The sequence below is a fragment of the Heptranchias perlo genome, chromosome 4 (genome assembly GCF_035084215.1).
Source record: "Heptranchias perlo isolate sHepPer1 chromosome 4, sHepPer1.hap1, whole genome shotgun sequence".
Lineage (NCBI taxonomy): Eukaryota > Metazoa > Chordata > Chondrichthyes > Hexanchiformes > Hexanchidae > Heptranchias > Heptranchias perlo.
The window spans coordinates 45,949,322-45,973,515 of record NC_090328.1 but is presented as its reverse complement, the minus strand read 5'-3'; the positions used below and the strand labels follow the sequence as shown (position 1 = coordinate 45,973,515).

At 43.2% G+C, this 24,194-nt stretch overlaps 1 protein-coding gene across 3 annotated transcripts in view; it reads left to right on the top strand.

Annotated features, from left to right (window-relative positions):
• skic3 (SKI3 subunit of superkiller complex) overlaps positions 1 to 24,194 on the top strand; it is a 117,044-nt gene that overhangs the window by 91,669 nt on the left and 1,181 nt on the right. For all 3 annotated transcript variants that reach the window (XM_067982859.1, XM_067982857.1, XM_067982858.1), the window contains 4 exons: positions 5,791 to 5,949; positions 7,953 to 8,105; positions 17,612 to 17,742; positions 19,321 to 19,444. In XM_067982859.1, coding sequence (XP_067838960.1) covers positions 5,791 to 5,949; positions 7,953 to 8,105; positions 17,612 to 17,742; positions 19,321 to 19,444 — 567 coding nt within the window. The remainder of the gene's footprint in view (positions 1 to 5,790; positions 5,950 to 7,952; positions 8,106 to 17,611; positions 17,743 to 19,320; positions 19,445 to 24,194) is intronic.

The following is a 24,194-nucleotide window of genomic DNA, read 5'->3' as shown; positions in this document are numbered from 1 at the left end:
CATTTATGAAACACCATGGAGGAATAAAGAGATGTTTAAATTGAAACTTTAAAAAAAGGTTTACTCTAAGTATAGCCAATAACTGAGAGGATGACTAAAGGGTATACGAAGAGGTTAGGAAAGCAAAGAGGAACTACAAAATTAAATGATCAAGGAATATAAAAAGAAATAGTAAAGTATTCTATAGACACAAATAACAAGAAAACTCAGGATAGGAATAGGGCCACTAAGGGATGTACAAGATAAACTCACAGGTAATGTCAGCGAAATGACAGAAATATTGAATAGTTACTTTGCCTCCGTATTTACCAGGCAGACTAACAACAACAACTTGCATTTAAATAGCACCTTTAAAGTAGTAAAACGTCCCAAGGCGCTTCACAAGAATGATTAACAAGCAAAATTTGACACTGAACCACATAATGAGATATTAGGACAGGTGACCAAAAGCTTGGTCAAAGAGGTAGGTTTTAAGGAGCGTCTTAAAGGAGGAGAGAGACAACAAGGTGGGCATGACATTAGAAGAAGAGATCACAAAAGGTATAAAGACATTTAAGATGGAAAGGGGAGAGATAATTGATAAACTAATCAAACTTAGAGAGGATAAAACCAGCGATGAATTGCATCCGCGCATATTAAAAGACGATGGGGAAAAGATAGCAGAGGCACTAATATATGTATTCATTAGAAAAGGGAATAGTGCCAGAGGACTGGCGGACAGCTAATGTTGTTCCCAAACTTAAAAAGGGGATAGAACAAGTCCAGGGAACTATAGACCAGTTAGCTTAACGTCAGTGGTAGGAAAGATAATGTGGTAGGAATCTTTACTCAAAGATGTAATAGAAAAACATCTAGAAAACGAAAATATAATGAAGAGCAGTCAGCACATATTTCAGAAGGGAAATTCATGCTTGACCAACCTTATTGAATTCTTAGAAGTAACAGAAAGAGTAGACAAAGTTAACGTAGTAGATGTAATATATTTGGTTTTTCAAAAGGACTTCAATAAGGTACCATATTGTAGACACATGTCTGTGTCAGAGCATTTGGAGTCAGGGCACAGGTAGCAGAATGGATAGCAAGTTGGCTGCAAAACAGAAAATAGGGATTAACAGTAGTTACTCAGACTGGCAAAAGGTGGGAAGTGGTGTTCCGCAGGGATCGGTGCTGGGACCACTGCTGTTCACCATTTACATAAACAATTTGAATTCGGGTATCAGAAGTACAATTTCAAAATTTGCGGACGACACGAAATTGGGGGTGCAGTTAATACAAAGAAAGATTGCATTAAAATGCAAGAAGACATGAATAAACTTGCAGAATGGGCATGTAATTGGCAAATGAATTTCAATATAGGTAAGTGTGAGGTGGTGCATTTTAGTAGGAAGAATAAAAGGGCCACATGTTGCTTGGAAAATAAGAGTCTAAATGGTGTAGAGGAACAAAGGGATCTCGGGGTACAGATGCACAAATCACTGAAAGTAGTGACACAGGTTAATAAGGCCATAAAAAAGGCAAACCAAGCCCTGGGATTCATTTCTAGAGAGATAGAATTGAAACGCAGAGAATTGACGTTAAACGTGTATAGAACCTTGGTTAAACCATATTTGGAGTATTGTGCATTGTTCTGGTCTCCATATTATAAAAAAGTTATAGAGGCATTGGAGAAGGTGCAAAAAAGATTCACAAGGTTGATACCAGAACTAAGAGGATGTACTTATCAGGAAAGACTAAACAGGCTGGGGCTCTTTTCTCTAGAAAAGAGAAGGCTGAGGGGGTGACCTGATAGAGGTCTTTAAGATAATGAAAGGGTTTGATAGGGTAGATATAGAGGAAATGTTTCCACTTGTGGGGGAGTCTAAAACTAGAGGTCATCAACATAAGATAATCACTAATAAATCCAATAGGGAATTCAGGAGAAACTTCTTTACCCAAAGAGTGGTAAGAAGGTGGAACACACTATCACAAGGAATGATTGAGGCAAAATAGCTTAGAAGCATTTAAGGGGAAGCTAGATAAGCGCACAAAGGAAAAAGGAATAGAAGGGCGTGCTGATAGGGATAGATGAAGTATGGAGAGAGGAGACTCCTGTGGAGCATAAACGCCGGCATAGCCCAGTTGGGCTGAATGGCTTGTTTCTGCACTATAGACTCAATGTAACCACGCCAGTGAAATTTTAGGTGTGCGGTTTCAGAGCGAGATACTTAACAAAATTTCCTATCACCATCAACTACTACTGAAAGTTGCTTTATGATTGAATGTAATAACAACAACTTGCATCTGTATTGCACTTTTAATGTAGGAAAACATTCCAAGGCACGTCACTGAAGTGCAATTGGACACAATTCGATGCTGAGCCAAAGAAGGAGGTGTTACGAGGGTGACTAAAAGCTTGGCCAAAGGAACATACGAATTCAGAACAGGAGTATGCCATTTGGCCCCTCAAACCTGCTCTGCCATTTGATAAGATAGTGGCTGATTTCATTGTGACCTCAACCCTACTTTCCCGTCTACCTACTATAACCGACAACTCCCTTGTTAATCAGGAACCTATCTAACTCAGCCTTAAAAATATTCAATGACCCTGCCTCCACCGCTCTCTGGGGAAGGAAGTTCCACAGACTCATGACTCTCGGAGAGAAAAAAATTCTCCTCATCTCCGTCTTAAATGGGCACTTATTTTTAAACTGTGGCCCCAAATTCTAGTCTCTCCCACAAGGGGAAACGTCCTCTCAGTATCTACCCCTTCTAGTCCCCTCAGGATCTTACATGTTTCAATAAGATCACCTCTCATTCTTCTAAACTCCAGTGTTTACAGGCCCAACTTGTCCAACCTTTCCTCATCAGATAACCCCCTCATCCCAGGAATCAGTCGAGTGAACCTTCTCTGAACCACCTCCAAAGCAATTGTGTCCTTTCTTAAATAAGACGACCAAAATTGCACACAGTATTCTAAATGTGATCTCACCAATGCCCTGTACAACTGTAGCAAAACATTTCTACTTTTATATTCCATTCCCCTTGCAATAAATGACAACATTCCATTTGCCTTCCCAATCACTTGTTGTACCTGCATACTAACTTTTTGTGATTCATGTACTAGAACAACCAGATCCCTCTGTACGTCAGCGTTCTGCAATCTCTCTCCATTTAAATAATATACTGCTTTTCTATTCCTCCTGCCAAAGTGGACAAGTTCACGTTTTCCCACATTATACTCCATCTGCCAAATTTTCGCCCACTCACTTGACCTATCGACATCCCTTTGCCGACTCCTTATGTCCTCTTCACAACTTACTTTCCTACCTACCTTTGTGTCATCAGCAAATTTAGCAACCATACATTTGGTCCCTTCATCCAAGTTGTTGATATAGATTGTAAATAGTTGAGGCCCAAGCACTGATCCTTGTGGCACTCTACTCGTTACATCTTGCCAAGTTGAAAATGACCCATTTATGCCTACTCTCTGTTTCCTGTTAGCTAACCAATCCTTTATCCATGCTAAAAAGTTACCCCCTACACCATGAGCTCTTATTTTGTGAAGTAGCCTTTGATGTGGCACCTTGTCAAAAGCCTTCTGGAAATCCAAGTACACCACATCCACAGGATCTTCTTTATCCATATTGCTTGTTACGTCCTCAAAGAACTCTAATAAATTAGCCAAACACAATTTCCCTTTCACAAAGCCGTATTGACTCTGCCTGATTGCATTGTGATTTTCTAAGTGCCCTGCTGTAACCTCAATAATAGATTCTAGCATTTTCCCTATGACCGATGTTAAGCTAACTGGCCTGTAGTTTCCTGCTTTCTGTCTCCCTCCTTTCTTAAATAGAGGAGTTACATATGCTATTTTCCAATCTGATGGGACCCTTCCAGAATCAAGGGAATTTTGGAAAATTAACACCAATACATGTACTATCTCTGCAGCCACTTCTTTTAAGACCCTAGGATAAAGTCTGTCAGGACCTCGGGACTTGTCAGCTTTTAGTTCTAATAATTTTTCAGAATCTTTTCCCTGGTGATTGTAAAATTATTTTTTCGTTCATGGGATGTGGGCTTCGCTGGCAAGGCCAGCATTTATTGCCCATCCTTAATTGCCCTTGAGAAGGTGGTGGTGAGCCGCTGCAGTCCATGTGGTGAAGGTTCTCCCACAGTGCTATTAGGTAGGGAGTTTCAGGATTTTGACCCAGCGACGATGAAGAAACGGCGATATATTTCCAAGTCGGGATGGTGTGTGACTTGGAGGGGAATGTGCAGGTGGTGGTGTCCCCATGTGCCTGCTGCCCTTATCCTTCTAGGTGGTAGAGGTCGCTGGTTTGGGAGGTGCTGTCGAAGAAGCCTTGGCAAGTTGCTGCAGTGCATCTTGTAGATGGTACACACTGCAGCGTGGGGGTGGGGGGGGCCGGTGGTGAAGGGACTGAATGTTTAGGATAGTGGATGGGGTGCCACTCAAGTGGGCTGCTTTGTCCTGGATGGTGTCGAGCTTCTTGAGTGTTGTTGGAGCTGCACTCATCCAGGCAACTGGAAAGTATTCCATCACACTCTTGACTTGTGCCTTGTAGATGGTGGAAAGGCTTTGGGGAGTCGAGAGGTGAGTCACTTGCCACAGAATACCCAGCCTCTGACCTGCTCTTGTAGCCACAGTATTTATGTGGCTGGTCCAGTTAAGTTTCTGGTCAATGGTGACCCCCAGGATGTTGATGGTGGGGGAATTCAGCGATGGTAATGCCATTCAATGTCAAGGGGAGGTGGTTAGACTCTCTCTCTTGTTGGAGATGGTCATTGTCTGGCACGAATGTTACTTGCCACTTATCAGCCTAAGCCTGGATGTTATCCAGGTCTTGCTGCATGTGGGCACGGGCTGCTTCATTATCTGAGGGGTTGCGAATGGAACTGAACACTGTGCAATCGTCAGCGAACATCCCCATTTCTGACCTTCTGATGGAGGGAAGATCATTGATGAAGCAGCAGAAGATGGTTGGGCCAAGGACATTGCCCTGAGGAACTCCTGCAGCAATGTCCTGGGGCTGAGATGATTGGCCTCCAACAACCACTGCCATCTTCCTTTGTGCTAGGTATGACTCCAGCCACTGGATGTAAATGTTTTAAGTTCTTCCCTCCTTTTCACCTCCTGATTCACAATTATTCCTGATGTGGAGATGCCGGTGATGGACTGGGGTGTACAAATGTAAGGAATCTTACAACACCAGGTTATAGTCCAACAGTTTTATTTGAAAATCACAAGCTTTCGGAGGCTTTCTCCTTCGTTGGGTGAGGTGACGAAGGAGAAAGCCTCCGAAAGCTTGTGATTTTCAAATAAAACTGTTGGACTATAACCTGGTGTTGTAATATTCCTTACAATTATTCCTGGCGTTTTATTTGTTTCCTCTACAGTGAAGCTGGACGCAAAATATCTATTCAATTCATCCACCATTTCCTTATTCTCCATTTATTAATTCCCCAGACTCACTTTCTAGAGTACCAGTGCTCACTTTACTTACTCTTTTCCGTTTTTAAATACCTGTAAAAACTCTTACTATCTCTTTTTATATTTCTAGCTAGCTTCCTCTCGTACTCTAATTTCTCCCTCCTTATTATTCTTTGTCATTCTTTGCTGATTTTTATATTCTGTCCAATCTCCTGACCTGCCACTAATCTTTGCGGACTTGTATGCTATTTCTTTCAATTTGATTGAAAAGGAGGGTTTTGAAGGAAGAGAAGGAGTGTACAGATTAATTTTTTTTTAAATAAAATGCTTGGTGATTTATTGATGGTCTCCTTTTATTTTAGGTTCTGAAGAGACACCCAGATCACCCTGTGGTGTTCCTATTGCTGAGACAGATTCAATGTGAACAGCTATTGCTTTCACATCAGCAGCTTCCAGATACAGTTTTAGAAGAGCTAAAGAAGGCAGTGATGTCAAACTTCACATCAGTAACAGCTTGGCATGTATGTTTTGTTTTGTGGCTGTGTGTTACTGTAATAGTTCTTACTTTAGTTTGATTTATTGTTTATTGCTGTCTGAGCACTAGGTTTCGGGGCAGTAATTTAAAAACATTTCGTATTCACAATATTTATCAATGATTTGGATGAGGGAACCAAATGTAATATTTCCAAGTTTGCTGACGACACAAAACTAGGTGGGATTGAGAGTTGTGAGGAGGATGCAAAGAGGCTTTGAGGCGATTTAGACGAGTTGAGTGAGTGGGCAGATACATGGCAGATGCAGTATAATGTGGATAAATGTGAAGTTGTCCACTTCGGAAGGAAAAACAAAGGCAGAGTATTATTTAAATACTGATAGATTGGGGAATGTTGATGTACAAAGGGACCTGGGTGTCCTTGTACACCAGTCACTGAAAGCAAACAAGCAGGTGCAGCAAGCAGTCAGGAAGGCAAATGGTATGTTGGCCTTCATTGCAAGAGGATTTGAGTACAGGAGCAAGGATGTCTTACTGCAGTTATTCAGGGCTTTGGTGAGACCACACCTGGAGTATAAAATTCTGACAGGGCTAGACAGACTGGATGCAGGGAGGATGTTTCCCCTGGCTGAGGTAGTCACAGTCTCGGGATATGGGGTATGACATTTAGGGCTGAGATGAGGAGAAATTTCTTCGCTCAGAGGGTGGTAAACCTGTGGAATTCTCTACCACAGAAGGCTGTGGAGGCCAAGTCACTGAATATATTTAAGGAGGACCTAGATAGATTTCTAGACACAAAAGTCATCAAGGGGTATGGGGAGAGAACGGGAATATGGTACTGAAATAGAGGATCAGCCATGATCATATTGAATGGCAGAGCAGGCAAGAAGGGCTGAATGGCCTACTCCTGCTCCTATTTTTTTTTTCCTAGCTTTTCAATCTGTTCATTGGACACTGCATTCCAGATAAAAATATCATTAATTTAAACCATCAGCATTTCTTAAACCTCAGTATTCTCCACTCAACCACTGGTTTCTTTTGCAAATGAACATTCTGAGAACCATCTGAATGTCATCTTTAAGAATCATTACCTTTTACTTTTAAACTTGATTAAGAAGCTCAAAAATGGTTAGTGAATGCTGTGTATTTAGAAATATTCCTGTCAGTTTGTCATCTCTTGGGACATGTGGGCACCCCAGGATATGCCCCTAATGGTGCAGATGGCCACATGATATATTTAAATCACTGAACCTCCCCATGACCCCGCTACATTTGGCAGGGTCAGCAGCGAAGGACCTGGACGGGCACATTCCTCCCCTCCCACCCCCCACACCCCAAATCAGATCTGGATTTTCTATTTCAGACTAATATATTTTAGAGGTGAGGCAACCTAAAAATCATGCCCACTGCTATAACACTGATTTCAGATCTCAGCGAGTTAGACTCCATTAGTTTCCGGCCAAACTTTTAAGTGATTTCCCTTTGGACCCTAATTTCATTACTCTTCGCCTGGGCTGTGCTTTACTAGACCTATGAGTGCTTAATGCTGACAGAGTACTCAGAATGGAAAATTCATTCATCCAGCACAACTGCTTTCCTTCACCTTAATGAGGATGCTAACTCTGTTTTTCAAAATAAAAACTGCATGATACATTTTGTTGGGTGGAATTTTTATGCAAATTGGTAACATTTCTTAGTTTACTTTTGTCAAGAATTTTCAGTGTTGGAGAGCTTGAGCTATGTTTTCAATACAATTTAAAGGAAATAACGCCTGAATATAATCCAGAATTTCACTGGAGAAAGATCTATCATTGAAACATCACTTAACGACTACTGTTAGCACATGCAGATTCACAATCACCTGTTCTAATCATATGGATGTATGCTCACATCTAGACACTCTTGTATTTCAGAGCCTGATTTACCACAAAACAGCACTTAATGCTATTTAGCTATCCCACTGGGGATTTTGATTTGAGTTCAACACAGTCAGCAATCTACATTCATCTTTTAATGTCTGTTTCCCCCTAGTGGCTGGCAGAAGTATATAAATCTCAGGGTTTGATGGTAGCAGCAGAGATGTGCTACAGGCAAGGATTGCAAATATCTTCGCAGCAAGGCGACATGAATGGCAAGTTGTCAAGTCTGCTCCGATTAGCACTGCTTGCACTCTCGCTCAGTACGGTAAGGATTTCATAAACTAACTGCAACTTTAAATTTTTTGTAAGTAGTGTGAAGATTTTAGTGATGACTGTCTTTGGTGTGATGATATACACGTACCACAGGTGAAGGCTTTCCTGTTCTGTACAAATGAATTTAAGCCCCATTTGTTACTGCACTCTGAATCTTGTGATTAGAAGCTTGATTCTTGTTGCTAGATATTGCTTTAATAGCGCATTGGAGCTTTCATGGTCATTTCTTATTTCAAAGTAGGTTTGATCTTTTTCACCCTTCCCAGCTTTTTTGATATTTGGCCCAGAAATTGCTTTTAAAACAATGATGAGCCTAACAGCGCTCACCATTATTAGTGGCGAAATTGAAGAGCAAGTTCCAGCAACCATGCGCACATGCGCAGTTAAACGCAGAGATCCAGAACTTGCTCTTCCTGGTTCGTCGGTGATGTGACAGCTCGCCTTAAAGAGATATTGCGGACTGCAATCAATGTAATCAATGGACCAGCGCCAACTTGCTCCCCTGCCCAGCTGGAAATGAACTAACCTTGCCACAAAACAGGTACGCTCAGTTTTTTAAGTCTAAACTAAGTTTAGACAGTGTGGTACGTCTTAATGACTGCCAAACACCTCTCTGGCACTAAAAATGAACTCTTAAAAATATGGAGTCTCATCACCCCTGATTTTAATAGTTTTTGGACATTTAAAAAAAAATTAATTTAACTTTTTTTTTACTTTTTCCTTCTGTCTCTCTTATCTCAGTCTTTTAATCATATCCTCTCTTTATTTTGCTTTCTCTGTCATTTTACAATACGTTATCGGGCACATCCGGGTTTTTAGTTTGCGTAGTTTGTGAATGAACTGCACTCCCTGATTCTGAGTGGCTTGCTTCAAGCTGATTGGTTGAGGGGCCTTAGAGATCCTTTCACCACTCACAATGCCTGTGAAAGAACACTGATGTTATTTGAACTCGCCGTTCAAGGAAGTTGCCAAAAAGAACGCAGTAACTTAGTGATTGAATTTAAATCTAATGAGCGGCGACCACTGCTAGTTCGCTGCTCAAAGCAATTTAAAGGCCATTAGCACTTTGTGAAAAGTCTCTCTTCTGCCCTTGGGTGACACCAGTTCACATAGAAAATTCAGTGCAAGATTTTTAAATTGCACTGAAAACCTTTAGTGAGAATTTCAGAACTGCATCATATTCTAGTTTCTATAAATTGATGTTTGCATTAATAAAGTGTGGCTAAGGCCAATTTTTAGTAAAGTAAAGAAAATAAAAAACTTTTGTTCTGGAAAGTAAAATAGTTGGAAATGTTTCATTTGAGAGAGATGCTTATGATGATCTGAACCCAGAGTCCCTTCTCGTCATCCAGATTTTGTTATTTTATGTTCCTCCATTTTTTTTTTCCCCTTGTAGCTGATAGGGTGGAATGGAGACTTGGTCTCCCACTTCCATCAATTCCACAGGGTGTGTAAAAAAGGTTTTGGTGACTGACTCTTCAACTTTGTCTTCCTCCCTGTGAAGAAGCAACTTGGGGGTTTTTGCTTTACATCTCCCCATAATGGCATAGTTCAAATCAGGAACTTGCATCAAGGAGAATCACAACTCTAAATTTACATCCTACACAATTTAATAGCAGTCCTCCATTTTACAGTCAAGGGATCAAGCAAGGGCAGGGAATATTTGCAAAAAAAGCTGTGCCAGTTGAACTATGTTGCATATTGACTTGTATGACTGAAAGAAAGGCACTAGGAGTAGCCTCCTCCTGTATTCGTAACAAATCATCCTAACCCATGGGTTTGGAATCAGTTCAGTTTAGTGATCAGAGTATTTGAGTCACCAACTTGGGTGATTTTTCTTTTAAATTAATTAAATTTTATTTTTTTCAAATAATAAGCTACAGACTACGTTCAGAAACATTTACTAGTAGGAACACAAGCTGACATCCAATCCAGCAGGTAAATTCACATAAAATGTGATAAATATTCCTGCACTCCCTTTTTAATTACCTACCAAACAAAACAAGAAGCAGCAGTAAAAACAGAAAGAAAGGAAAAACAGGTGCTTCACTCCATTCTAGGATGAGTTCAGTATTCCCCCTTAATAGCTATTTCTGGTCCTGGAAAACTGTGCAGGAGGAAATCTTCCCCCTACAACATAATAAGTCTACATCTTAACCCTCTATTCAAAGGCCTTCCTTAACCCTTCCTCTGTCTGGTGGTACAATTCTATCTTCCCCGCAATACAAAATGCCAGTGTCTCCAGATTCATTTTTTTCAAGGATCGGATTCACAGATTGGGAATACGTAGGTGACTCCATTGAGTGTCATACCATGACAAGGAGCCTGTTTGCTTTCACCTTTGACGTTAATCCCAACAAGCATATTTTAGAATCATTATCAGTAGCTATGCCCCCTGCCCTGGTAATTACATTCATCACAGACGCACCCCCCCCCCCCCCACAGCGGAGGGCAATGCTTCAATACTTGAAGAAGGGTGCCCTCTTCTGAGTCACAATACCTATGCCTACCCCCTGATTAGTAACCCAATGTAGCCAACATATGTAAGGTGTAATAGAATCTGTGGATGATCTTCAAGTGTATCAACCTCATCTGAAGAGTGCTGAATGCAAGAGATGCATCAGACCAAATTATTGATCAGTTGAACTATGTGAATTCAAATGCATGCTCCTTTTTCCAAGAGTTTTGGGGTTCTATAACTTGCACTGTCTCCCACCTGGAACATAAGAAATAGAAGCAGGCCCCTCGAGCCTGCTCCACCATTCAATAAGATCATGGCTGATCTTCTACCTCAACTCCACTTTCCTGCCTTATCCCGTGATTCCCTTAGTGTCCAAAAATCTATCGATCTCAATCTTGAATATACTCAACGACTGAGCATCCACAGCCCTCTGGGGGAGAGAATTCCAAAGATTTACAACCCTCTGAGTGAAGAAATTTTTCCTCACCTCAGTCCTAAACGGCTGATCTCTTATCTTGAGACAATGACCTCTGGTTCTCCAGCCAGGGGAAACAGCCTCTCAGCATCTACCCTGTCAAGCCCTTGAAGTATTTTATATGTTTTAATGAGATCATGTCTCATTCTTCTGAACTCCAGATATTATAGGCCCATTCTATTCAATCTCTCAAAGGACAATCATCTCATCCCAGGAATCAATCTAGTGAACCTTTGTTACACCCTCTCTAAGGCAAGTATATCCTTCCTTAGTAAGGAAACCAAAACTGTACACAATACTGCAGGTGTGGTCTCACCAGAGCCCTATATAATTGCAGCAAGACCTCCTTACTCTTATACTCCAACCCTCTTGCAATACAGGCTAACATACCATTTGCCCTCCTAATTGCTTGTTGTACCTGCATATTAACTTTCTGTGGTTCATGTACAAGGACACCCAAATCCCCCTGAATACCAACCTTAGTCTCTCATCTTTTTTTAAAAAAAATTCTGCTTTTCTATTCTTCCTACCAAGATGGATAATTTCACATTTCCCCACATTACACTCCATCTGTCACCTTCTCGCCCGCTCACTTAACCTGCCTATATCCCTTTGTGTCCTCCTCACAGCTTACTTTCCCACCTAGCTTTGTATCGTCAGCAAACTTGGATACATTACACTTGGTCCCCTCATCTAAGTCATTGTTATAAACAGTTGAGGCCCAAGCACTAGTTACAACCTGAAAGTGACCCGTTTATTCTTTCTCTCTGTTTTCTGAGCATTAAGCAATCCTCAATCCATGCTAATGTATTACCCCCAATCCCATGAGCCCTAATCTTGTATGACACCTTACCGAATGCCTTTTGAAAATCCAAATATACTACATCCACTGGTTTCCCCCTTATCTACCCTGCTAGTTACACCCTCAAAAAACTCTAATAGATTTGTCGAACACGATTTCGCTTTCATAAAAACGTGTTGACTCTTCCTAATCATATTATGATTTTCTAAGTGCCCTGTTACTACATCCTTAATAATAGATTCTAGCATTTTCCCTACTACTGATGTCAGGCTAACTGGCCTTCAGTTCCCTGTTTTTTTCTTTCTCCCTCCTTTCTTAAATAATGGGGTGACATTTGCGACCTTCCAATCCACAGGAACCGTTCTAGAATCTAGGGAATTCTGGAAGATCAAAACCAATGCATCCTCTATCTCTGCAGCCACCTCTTTTAAAACCCTAGGCTGTAAGGTTGAGGGGATTTGTGGACTTTTAGTCCCATTAATTTCTCCAGTACTTTTTTTTTTACTAGTCTTAATTACTTTAAGTTCCTCACTCCCATTAGACCCTTGGTTCCCCACTATCTCCGATATGATTTTTTGTGTCTTCCACTGTGAAGACAAAATATTTGATCAACCTCTCTGCCATTTCCTTAGCCCCCATTATAATTTCTTCTATCTCTGCCTCTAAGGGACCCACGTTTACTTTCGCTAATCTCTTCCTGTTTATATATTTGTACAAGCTCTTACAATCTGTTTTTATATTTCTTGCTAGTTTACTCTCATTCAGTTTTCTCCCTCTTTATCAATTTCTTGGTCATCCTTTGCTGATTTCTAAAACCCTCCCAATCCTGAGGCTTACTATTTTTGGCAACATTGTAAGTTTTTAATTGAATACTATCCTTAACTTCTCTAGTTAGCCACAGTTGTATAGCTTTTCCCATGGAGTTTTTATTCCTTAAGGGAATGTATATTCGTTGAGAATTATGAATTATGTCTTTAAATGTTTGCCATTGCTTATCTACAGTCATATATTTTCTAATTTCCCAATCGACCTTAGCCAACTCACCTCTCATACCTACGTAATTGGCTTTGTTTAAATTTAAGACTCTGGTTTTGGACTTAATTACATCACTCTCAAACTCAATATGAAATTGTATTATATTATGATCACTCTACCCCAGAAGATCCTTAACTATAAGATTATTAATTAACCCTGTCTCATCACATAATACTAGATCTAAAATAGCCTGTTCCCTTGTTGGTTCCTCGACATATTGAATATCTTAGAGCTTTAGTCACAAAATTTTTTTTCTATTCGTTCATGGGATGTGGGCGTCGCTGGCAAGGCCAGCATTTATTGCCCATCCCTAATTGCCCTCGAGAAGGTGGTGGTGAGCTGCCGCCTTCAACTGCTGCAGTCTGTCTGGTGAAGGTTCTCCCACAGTGTTGTTAGGAAGGGAGTTCCAGGATTTTGACCGAGCGACGATGAAGGAACGGCGATATATTTCCAAGTCGGGATGGTGTGTGACTTGGAGGGAAACGTGCAGATGGTGTTGTTCCCATGAGCCTGCTGCTCTTGTCTTTCTAGGTGCTGGAGGTCGCGGGTTTGGGAGGTGCTGTCGAAGAATCCCTTGCAAGTTGCTGCAGTGCATCCTGTGAATGGTACACTGTGCGCCGGTGGTGAAGGGAGTGAATGTTTAGGGTGGTGGATGGGGTGCCAATCAAGCGGGCTGTTTTGTCCTGGATGGTGTTGAGCTTCTTGAGTGGTGTTAGAGCTGCACTCATCCAGGCAAGTGGAGAGTATTCCATCACACTCCTGACTTGTGCCTTGTAGATGGTGGAAAGGCTTTGGGGAGTCAGGAGGTGAGTCACTCGCTGCAGAATACCCAGCCTCTGACCTGCTCTCGTAGCCACAGTATTTATATGGCTGGTCCAGTTAAGTTTCTGGTCAATGGTGACCCCCAGGATATTGATGGTGGGGGATTCGGCCGTTGAATGTCATGGGGAGGTGGTTAGACACTCTTGTTGGAGATGGTCATTGCCTGGCACGAATGTTACTTGCCACTTATCAGCCCAAGCCTGGATGTTGTCCAGGTCTTGCTGCATGCAGGCTTGGGCTGCTTCATTATTTGAGGGGTTGCGAATGGAACTGAACACTGTGCAATCATCAGCGAACATCCCCATTTCTGACCTTCTGATGGAGGGAAGGTCATTGATGAAGCAGCTGAAGATGGTTGGGCCTAGGACACTGCCCTGAGGAACTCCTGCAGTATTGTCCTGAGGCTGAGATGATTGGCCTCCAGCAACCACTACCATCTTACTTTGTGCTAGGTATGACTCCAGCCATTGGAGAATTTTCCCCCTGATTCCCATTGACTTCAATATTACTAGGGCTCCTTGGTGCCACACTCTGTCAAATGCTGCCTTAATGTCAAGGGCAGTCACTCTCGCCTCACCTATGGAATTCAGCTCTTTTGTCCATGTTTGGACCAAGGCTGTAATGAGGCCTGGAGCCGAGTGGTCCTGGCGGAACACAAACTGAGCATCAGTGAGCAGGTTATTGGTGAGTAAGTGCCGCTTGATAGCACTGTCGACGACACTTTCCATCACTTTGCTGATGATTGAGAGTAGACTGATGGGGCGGTAATTGGCTGGATTGGATTTATCCTGCTTTTTGTGGACAGGACATACCTGGGCAATTTTCCACATTGTCGGGTAGATGCCAGTGTTGTAGCTGTACTGGAACAGCTAGGCTAGAGGCGCAGCTAGTTCTGGAGCACAAGTCTTCATCACTACAGCTGGGATGTTGTCAGGGCCCATAGCCTTTGCTGTATCCAGTGCACTCAGCCATTCCTTGATATCACGTAGAGTGAATCGAATTGGCTGAAGACTGGCTTCTGTGATGGTGGGGATATCGGGAGGAGACCGAGATGGATCATCCACTCGGCACTTCTGGCTGAAGATGGTTGCAAACGCTTCAGCCTTGTCTTTTGCACTCACGTGCTGGACTCCGCCATCATTGAGGATGGGGATGTTTACAGAGCTTCCTCCTCCTGTTAATTGTGCAATTGTCCACCACCATTCACGACTGGATGTGGCAGGACTGCAGAGCTTTGATCTGATCCGTTGGTTGTGGAATCGCTTAGCTCTGTCTATAGCATGTTGCTTCCGCTGTTTAGCATGCATATAGTCCTGAATTGTAGCTTCACCAGGTTGGTACCTCATTTTTAGGTACGCCTGGTGCTGCTCCTGGCATGCTCTTCTACACTCTTCATTGAACCGGGGTTGATCCCCTGGTTTGTTGGTAATGGTAGAGTGAGGAATATGCCAGGCCATGAGGTTACAGATTATGCTGGAATACAATTCTGCTGCTGCTGATGGCCCACAGTGCCTCATGGATGCCCAGTTTAGAGCTGCTAGATCTGTTCTGAATCTATCCCATTTAGCACGGTGTCACCCGTTGTATGGTATCCTCAGTGCGAAAGCGGGACTTTGTCTCCACGAGGACTATGCAGTGGTCACTCCTACCAATACTGTCATGGACAGATGCATTTGCGACAGGTAGATTGGTGAGGACGAGGTCAAGTAAGTTTTTCCCTCGTGTTGGTTCGCTCACCACCTGTCGCAGGCCCAGTCTGGCAGCTATGTCCTTCAGGACTCGGCCAGCTTGGTCAGTAGTGGTGCTACTGAGCCACTCTTGGTGATGGACATTGAAGTCCCCCACCCAGAGTACGTTCTGTGCCCTTGCTACCCTCAGTGCTTCCTCCAAGTTGTGCTCAACATGGAGGAGGACTGATTCATCAGCTGAGGCAGGGCGGTAGGTGGTAATCAGCAGGAGGTTTCCTTGCCCATGTTTGACCTGATGCCATGAGATTTCATGGGGTCCAGAGTCAATGTTGAGGACGCCCAAGGCCACTCCCTCCTGACTGTATATCACTGTACCGCCACCTCTGGTGGGTCTGTCCTGCCGGTGGGACAGGACATACCCAGGGATGGTGTTGGAAGAGTCTAGGACGTTGGCTGTAAGGTATGATTCTGTGAGTATGTCAGGCTGTTGCTTGACTAGTCTGTGGGACAGCTCTCCCAATTTTGGCACAAGTCCCCAGATGTTAGTGAGGAGGACTTTGCAGGGTCGACTGGGCTTGGTTTGCCTTTGTCGTGTCCGGTGCCTAGTGGTCCGATGCCGGGTGGTCTGTCCGGTTTTATTCTTGTTGTGACTTTTTTTAGTGAGACTTTACGACTGAGTGGCTTTCTAGGCCATTTCAGAGGGCAGTTAAGAATCAACCACATTGCTGTGGGTCTGGAGTCACATATAGGCCAGACCGGGTAAGGCGGCAGGTTTCCTTCCTTAAAGGACATTAGTGAACCAGATGGGTTTTTACGACAATCCGGTAGTTTCATGGCCACCATTACTGATACTGGTATTTTAATTCCAGATTTTATTTAATTAATTGAATTTAAATTCCCCAGCTGCCATGGCAGGATTTGAACTCATGACTCCGGATTATTAGTCCAGGTCTCTGGATTAGTAGTCCAGTAACAGAACCACTTTGCTACCGTACCCCAAAATGTGGTTTGTTTTTCCTTGCTGGATAAAGCTGTAACATCCACAGTTTGCCTATCATCCCAGAAGTGATCCTTTAGCATGCTAAGCTGACAAAACTTTTAAAATTGATTGAGTTAGCTTAAATCATGGACTTATCTGTTGGAATGATTGAAGAAGTCTTCTTTTGAATACGTCCTTAATATAGTTGATTACTGCTTTCACCCAATCATGATACATTATTGGCCTATCCTTTGTAATAAGCAACTGTCATAGAATGTGACATATAAATATTAAACCAATGATCATAGGCAAGTAAATATTCACGAGCAGCATGATATTTAATTTTGAGACTTTGAGCCGTGGTAGGAGGGTAAAGTAAGTTCTTGAAAGTACTGCACCCCTCTTCCACTCTGACCAGCCCACCATCCTTTCTTATGAGGCATACCCACTGCATCAAAGTTTGCATACATAATTATAAAAGTTTGGATCCAGCAGGCTCAATACATTCTTCATCATGCCTCTCTGCATTTTGGTTAAACTTAATCTGATCGTTTTCATTCCCAGAGGGAGTTCAGAACATCTGAGTATTATGTTCAACTTGAGAATGTTCACCTTACCTGATATAAAGTATGTAAATATCTGCCATTGATCAAGGTTTTTCCTAATGTCAACGAGTTAACCTCTAATAATATCGGTTCATGACAATAATTACGCCCAAGTAGACTGTCCCTTTAGTAGACCCATGTTAAAACTGGAAATTGAAAGATAAGTGAACCCTTTTAACTGAGTAAAGTTATGGGTGGGTGAGGAAGGAAAGATAATTGATAGAATGCTTAAGTAGTTGTTTTGAAACGTTGGAAAAGGCTGAAAACCAGTGGTGATCATATAAGATGAGCTCTGCTAGTTTTCATTTCTTTCCAGTTAAAGTGGTCAATTGGATTTACTCATTTTTCTCAGGTCAGTGAAATTTCATGTTTCCATGATGGGTTTTGATATAATTTGCCAAACAAACTAGCTCAATTTTAAATGAAGTTAGAGCCTAGCCCTGTCCAATCATTTTAGCATAAAATATATTGACCATTGAGATACCACTGGAACAGATTTAATAAACCTGGAAAGTAAATTGCATCATTCTTTTGACCTCTTGATGTACCTTCCCAGTCCAATACCCCATTGATTGGATTGAACATTATTATGTATAACAGTTTCACACTTTGACTTTTTTTTTTTTGTTAGATTAAATGTCAAAAGAATCGATGGACATCACTAGTAAAAGAAGCAACCAGTGAAGCTCAAAAGATCTCTTTCTGTCCTCTTGCTGGCCTATTCCAAGCACTCCTGCAATTTATAGTTAAAATGGGAGCAAGGTAACTTTATAGCTTTACTAGAATTTGTAGATTTCAAGAATTAAGTTTCTTGCCTCATTCGAAGCTATATTTTTCAAAATGCAAACATTTTTGTGAAATGTAAAATGTGTTTCTATTTTGTATGATTGATCATGTAATGAAAGACTACAACTGAGCACTTAACTTTTCTACTTTTTCCACTTTTGAGCAATATATCCTATTGCATCTGATAAAATCTCTGAGAAAACAAACTAGAAATGTACAGTGGTGCTATTTACAGGAATGTATTAAAACTCCTCAATTTTAAATAGAGTGGGCATAGTTGATGGGGCATTTACAGTGGATGAACTGCAGATAGTCAATGTGTACAACCTAAAATTGTAAGACAGGACATAGGTTTCATGGATGAGATAAACTTGAATAGGACGGTAGTGGGGGGAGATGGGGAAAAACTGAATAGATGCAGGGGTGAAGGGCTAGAATGGGAGGAAGAAAAGAGTGAAAGTTGATCTTGGTGACAAAGAAACCTATGAGCTCCTTGCACTTTTTAAGAGGTGAGGCTGGAGTAGAAAGCAACACGGGCTTTAAGGAGACTGTCAGAAGTAGAGAAAAGGAGCATGGATTTATATTGATAGAGGATAGCAAAGCAGACCTTGATGTGGTCAAACCAGATCAAGCAATTGATGGCTATGTTGTGCTGTATGTGGGTTTATGTTTGTGCCCCTCAGATATGAGGGAGCAAAAATGAGGCCTTACCGGGGGATTGACTGAGCTCAGAGATAGTGAGGGCTTTGCTGGGGATATGGCCATCGAAAGTAGAAGTGAAGGAGTGGTTGAGCAAATCAACAATTGCAGAGGTGTTAAGTTGAATGGAAGACCAAAGGCCCTGCATTCAACAGTTGGGATTCTGAAAGTGGGGTTGTAAACAACTTGGTGGAGAGTTTTATTCATGGGCAGATGCTGAAAGAAGGGGTTGAAGGAAGTTAAGAGAGTGTGGGTGGTGAGGGATACAAGCAAGTAGTCAGAGATAGCCTTGAGTGATTGAGATTACTGGAGATGGCAACGTCAAAGGGATGACCATGAATATGGGTAGGAGAATTTATATGAAAGGAGAGGTTCAGGGAGGACAAGAGGGTGGTGAATTCTGAGGAGAAAGGTTGGAATTATTGAGGATGAGGATTTGCTCAGTGCAGAGGCTGAGGAAAGAAAGAAAGAAGGAACATTGGAACAGGAGTATGGCATTCAGCCCCTCAAGCCTATTCCACCATTCAATTAAATCATAGCTGATCTGTATCTCAACTCCAGGGACAATATATCAAGTGGAACTTGGGTGAGGCTTAGGGGATAATAGACAATGGGGATTTTAAAGGAGAGGCAAGAGAGATGGAAAGCATGAAGTGCTTAAAGAAGAAGAAGGTCCCACTGGAGTAGGGGGAGAGGCCAAGGTGTGGCATTGTGATGAGGCAGTTTGGGTGGGAGAGGGAGTGGAAAGTTTAGTCGATCATTGGACTCGAATCCATTGACTTTGTTTCCAAACTTTGAAGGGTTTTAGTGCCTTTATACTACAAATGTGTTGATCCTCTTATGTCTTTCTGACAGGGAGACTCGACGGCTGCTGGAGCGAGTGATATATCAGCCAGGGTACACTGAAAGCATTGCATCAGTTGCACGTTGGTACCTCCTCCGACATTTGTGGGCCAAAAATGACGATGAACTTATCACAGTAAGATTAAACGAATTGACAACCATTTTTTTTAAATAAGGGTTTTTCAGTTGATGTCCCTAGCAATAGTCTTCATTATAAGGCTATGGTGTAATTTAACTCTAAACTATATGTTAAATAAAACTCATTTTGTGGTGTAATGATCAAGCCATAAAGAAAGTAAGAACTTACATTTATATGGTACTTTTCATGATCTCTTTTGAAATGTAATCACTGTTGTAATGTAAGCAAACTCAGCATCTAATTTAAATACAGTACGGTAGCATAGTGGTTATGTTACTGGACGAGTAATCCAGAGGCCTGGACTAATAATCCGGAGACATGAGTTCAAATCCCGCCATGGCAGCTGGCGAATTTAAATTCAATTAATTAAATTAAATTAATTAAATAAAAATCTGGAATTAAAATACTAGTATCAGTAATGGTGGTCATGAAACTACCGGATTGTCGTAAAAACCCATCTGGTTCACTGATGCCCTTTAGGGAATGAAACCTGCCGTCCTTACCCGGTCTGGCCTATATGTGACTCCAGACCCACGGCAATGTGGTTGATTCTTAATTGCCCTCTGAAATGGCCTAACAAGCCACTCAGTTGTAAAATCTCGCTTAAAAAAAGTCACAATGAGAATAAAACCGGACAGACCACCTGGCATCGGACCAGTTGGCACCGGACACTATAACGGCAAACCAAGCCCAGTCGACCCTGCAAAGTCCTCCTCACTAACATCTGGGGACTTGTGCCAAAATTGGGAGAGCTGTCCCACAGACTAGTCGAGCAACAGCCTGACATAGCCATACTCTCAGAATCATACCTTTCGGCCAACGTTCCAGACTATTCCATCACCATCCCTGGGTATGTCCTGTCCCACTGGCAGGACAGACCCACCAGAGGTGGCGGGACAGTGATATACAGTCAGGAGGGAGTGGCCCTGGGAGTCCTCATCATTGACTCTGGACCCCATGAAATCTCATGGCATCAGGTCAAACATGGGTAAGGAAACCTCCTGCTGATTACCACCTACTGTCCTCCCTTAGCTGATGAATCAGTCCTCCTCCATGTTGAACACCACTTGGAAGCACTGAGGGTAGCAAGGGCACAAAATGTACTCTGGGTGGGGGACTTCAATGCCCATCACCAAGAGTGGTTCGGTAACACCACGACTGACTGAGCTGGCCGAGTCCTGAAGGACATAGCTGCCAGACTGGGCCTGCGGCAGGTGCTGAGCGAACCAACACGAGGGAAAAACTTACTTGACCTCGTCCTCACCAATCTACCTGTCACAAATGCATCTGTCCATGACAGTATTGGTAGGAGTGACCACCGCACAGTCCTCGTGGAGACTAAGTCCTGTCTTTGCACTGAGGACACCATCCAACGTGTTGTGTGGCACTACCACCGTGCTAAATGGAATAGATTCAGAACAGATCTAGCAGCTCAAAACTGGGCATCCATGAGGTACTGTGGGCCATCAGCAGCAGCAGAATTGTATTCCAGCACAATCTGTAACCTCATGGCCCGGCACATTCCTCGCTCTACCGTTACCAACAAGCCAGGGGATCAACTCTGGTTCAATGAGGAGTGTAGAAGAGCATGCCAGGAGCAGCACCAGGCATACCTAAAAATGAGGTGCCAACCTTGTGAAGCTACAACTCAGGACTTGCATGCTAAACAGCGGAAGCAACATGCTATAGACAGAGCTAAGCGGTTCCACAACCAACTGATCAGATCAAAGTTCTGCAGTCCTGCCACATCCAGTCGTGAATGGTAGTGGACAAGTGCACAACCAACAGGAGGAGTAAGCTCTGCAAACATCCCCATCCCCATCCTCAATGATGGCGGAATCCAGCACGTGAGTGCAAAAGACAAATCTGTAGCGTTTGCAACCATCTTCAGCCAGAAGTGCCGAGTGGATGATCCATCTCGGTCTCCTCCCGATATCCCCACCATCACAGAAGCCAGTCTTCAGCCAATTCGATTCACTCCACGTGGTATCAAGAAACGGCTGAATACACTGGATACAGCAAAGGCCATGGGCCCCGACAACATCCTGGCTGTAATGCTGAAGACCTGTGCTCCAGAACTAGCTGCGCCTCTAGCCAAGCTGTTCCAGTACAGCTACAACACTGGCATCTACCCGACAATGGAAAATTGCCCAGGTATGTCCTGTCCACAAAAAGCAGGACAAATCCAAACCAGCCAATTACCTCCCCTTCAGTCTACTCTCAATCATCAGCAAAGTGATGGAAGGTGTCATCGACAGTGCTATCAAGCGGCACTTACACAACAATCACCTGCGCACCGATGCTGAGTTTGGGTTCCGCCAGGACCACTCTGCTCCAGACCTCATTACAGCCTTGGTCCAAACATGGACAAAAGAGCTGAATTCCAGAGGTGAGGTGAGTGACTGCCCTTGACATCAAGGCAGCATTTGACCGAGTGTGGCACCAAGGAGCCCTAGTAAAATTGAAGTCAATGGGAATCAGGGGGAAAACTCTCCAGTGGCTGGAGTCATACCTTGCACAAAGGAAGATGGTAGTGGTTGTTGGAGGCCAATCATCTCAGCCCCAGGAAATTGCTGGAGGAGTTCCTCAGGGCAGTGTCCTAGGCCCAACCATCTTCAGCTGCTTCATCAATGACCTTCCCTCCATCATAAGGTCAGAAATGGGGATGTTCGCTGATGATTGCAGTGTTCAGTTCCATTCGCAACCCCTCAGATAATGAAGCAGTCTGAGCCTGCATGCAGCAAGACCTGGACAACATCCAGGCTTGGGCTGATAAGTGGCAAGTAACATTCGCGCCAGATAAGTGCCAGGCAATGACCATCTCCAACAAGAGAGAGTCTAACCACCTCCCCTTGACATTCAATGGCATTACCATCGCCAAATCCCCCACCATCAACATCCTGGGGGTCACCATTGACCAGAAACTTAACTGGACCAGCCATATAAATACTGTGGCTACGAGAGCAGGTCAGAGGCTGGGTATTCTGCGGCGAGTGACTCACCTCCTGACTCTCAAGCCTTTCCACCATCTACAAGGTCAGGAGTGTGATGGAATACTCTCCACATTCTTGGATGAGTGCAGCTCCAACAACACTCAAGAAGCTCGACACCATCCAAGACAAAACAGCCCGCTTGATTGGCACTCCATCCACCACCCTAAATATTCACTCCCTTCACCACCGGCGCACAGTGGCTGCGGTGTGTACCATCCACAGGATGCACTGCAGCAACTCGCCAAGGCTTCTTCGACAGCACCTCCCAAACCCGCGACCTCTACCACCTAGAAGGACAAGAGCAGCGGGTACATGGGAATAACACCACCTGCACGTTCCCCTCCAAGTCACACACCATCCCGACTTGGAAATATATCGCCGTTCCTTCATCGTCGCTGGGTCAAAATCCTGGCACTCCCTTCCTAACAGCACTGTGGGAGAACCGTCACCACACGGACTGCAGCGGTTCAAGAAGGCGGCTCGCCACCACCTTCTCAAGGTCAATTAGGGATGGGCAATAAATGCCGGCCTCGCTAGCGACGCCCACATGCCATGAAAGAATAAAAATAAAGTGCCACAAGGTCCCACAATCAGCAATGAGATAAATGACCAGTTAATCTGATTTAGTGTTGGTTGATGCATCAATATTGGTCAGGACAATACTTGCTGGACAGAATATTAGCTTGCATTTTAAAGAAATCATGACCAGATTTGGCTCAGTTAGTAGCACTTGCATCTCACCCTGTTCCACCCCTCTCGCCTCTCCTTTAAAATTCTCATCATCTATCGTGGTCTACCATGCTTCTGCAAAAAGTGCCATGGAATTTTTTTTACATGCAACTAAACAGATTCATGGGGCCTTAGTTTAATGTCTAAAAGATGGCACCTCTGACAACACCACGTTTCCTCAGTACTACATTATGTTTTTAAATGCTGACATCCTCGAGTGGGGCTTGAACCCACAACTTTCTGACTCTGTGGTAACTTACCAACTGAAACAAATCTGGTCATGATTTCTTTTACACATAGAATATCTATAGCAATCAAAGAAAGTAATGTTTATTAGATCTATGTGAAATATTCTGGACATAGGGGAGCTGAAATTCTTGTAGGGTAGGAGGGCAAAAAGTTGCTGGATGCACTCGGGAGGCAGGAATTTGAGGCAGAATTCAGATCTGCCAGGTTTTCACCACATGCAACCTGCATCCAGAATTCAACTCGGGCAGGGCGAGTCTTTGATTCCCTATCCTTATATCCACAGCCAGGTTTGGGGGCACATCTGGAACAATCCCGGGCTACCCTGAGAATTCCGGCTAGCACACCCTGTCCAGGCCCAGCAGAAATCAAGCCTACAGAGAGCAGGCATGGGTTCTATTGGTGACCTAGTAAAGGCTTTAGAAACAGAAAGAGGTGAAGGTTGAGTGTCAACGAGCTACTTAGTTACAGGAATATCACAGAGAAGCCGAACCAGTCCCTACCAATGACCCCACACCATGCACTTGCAGCAGAGGTGCTGAATCCTCATCATGGGCAGTAATACGAGCTTTTTATTTCCTTTTTTGTTTTCCTCATTTTCCCACACCCCCAAGACAGACTGAGGTCAATTGTGGCACTCCTACCACTGCCTCGACTGAGATTAGCTAATTTGGCACAAACCAGGTATAGAACCTGGGACCTTTTTGATCTGTGTGGATCAGCAATTTACTGGATAAACTCCCATTACATGAGCCTCAAAGGATGTTCACTGGCTCAAA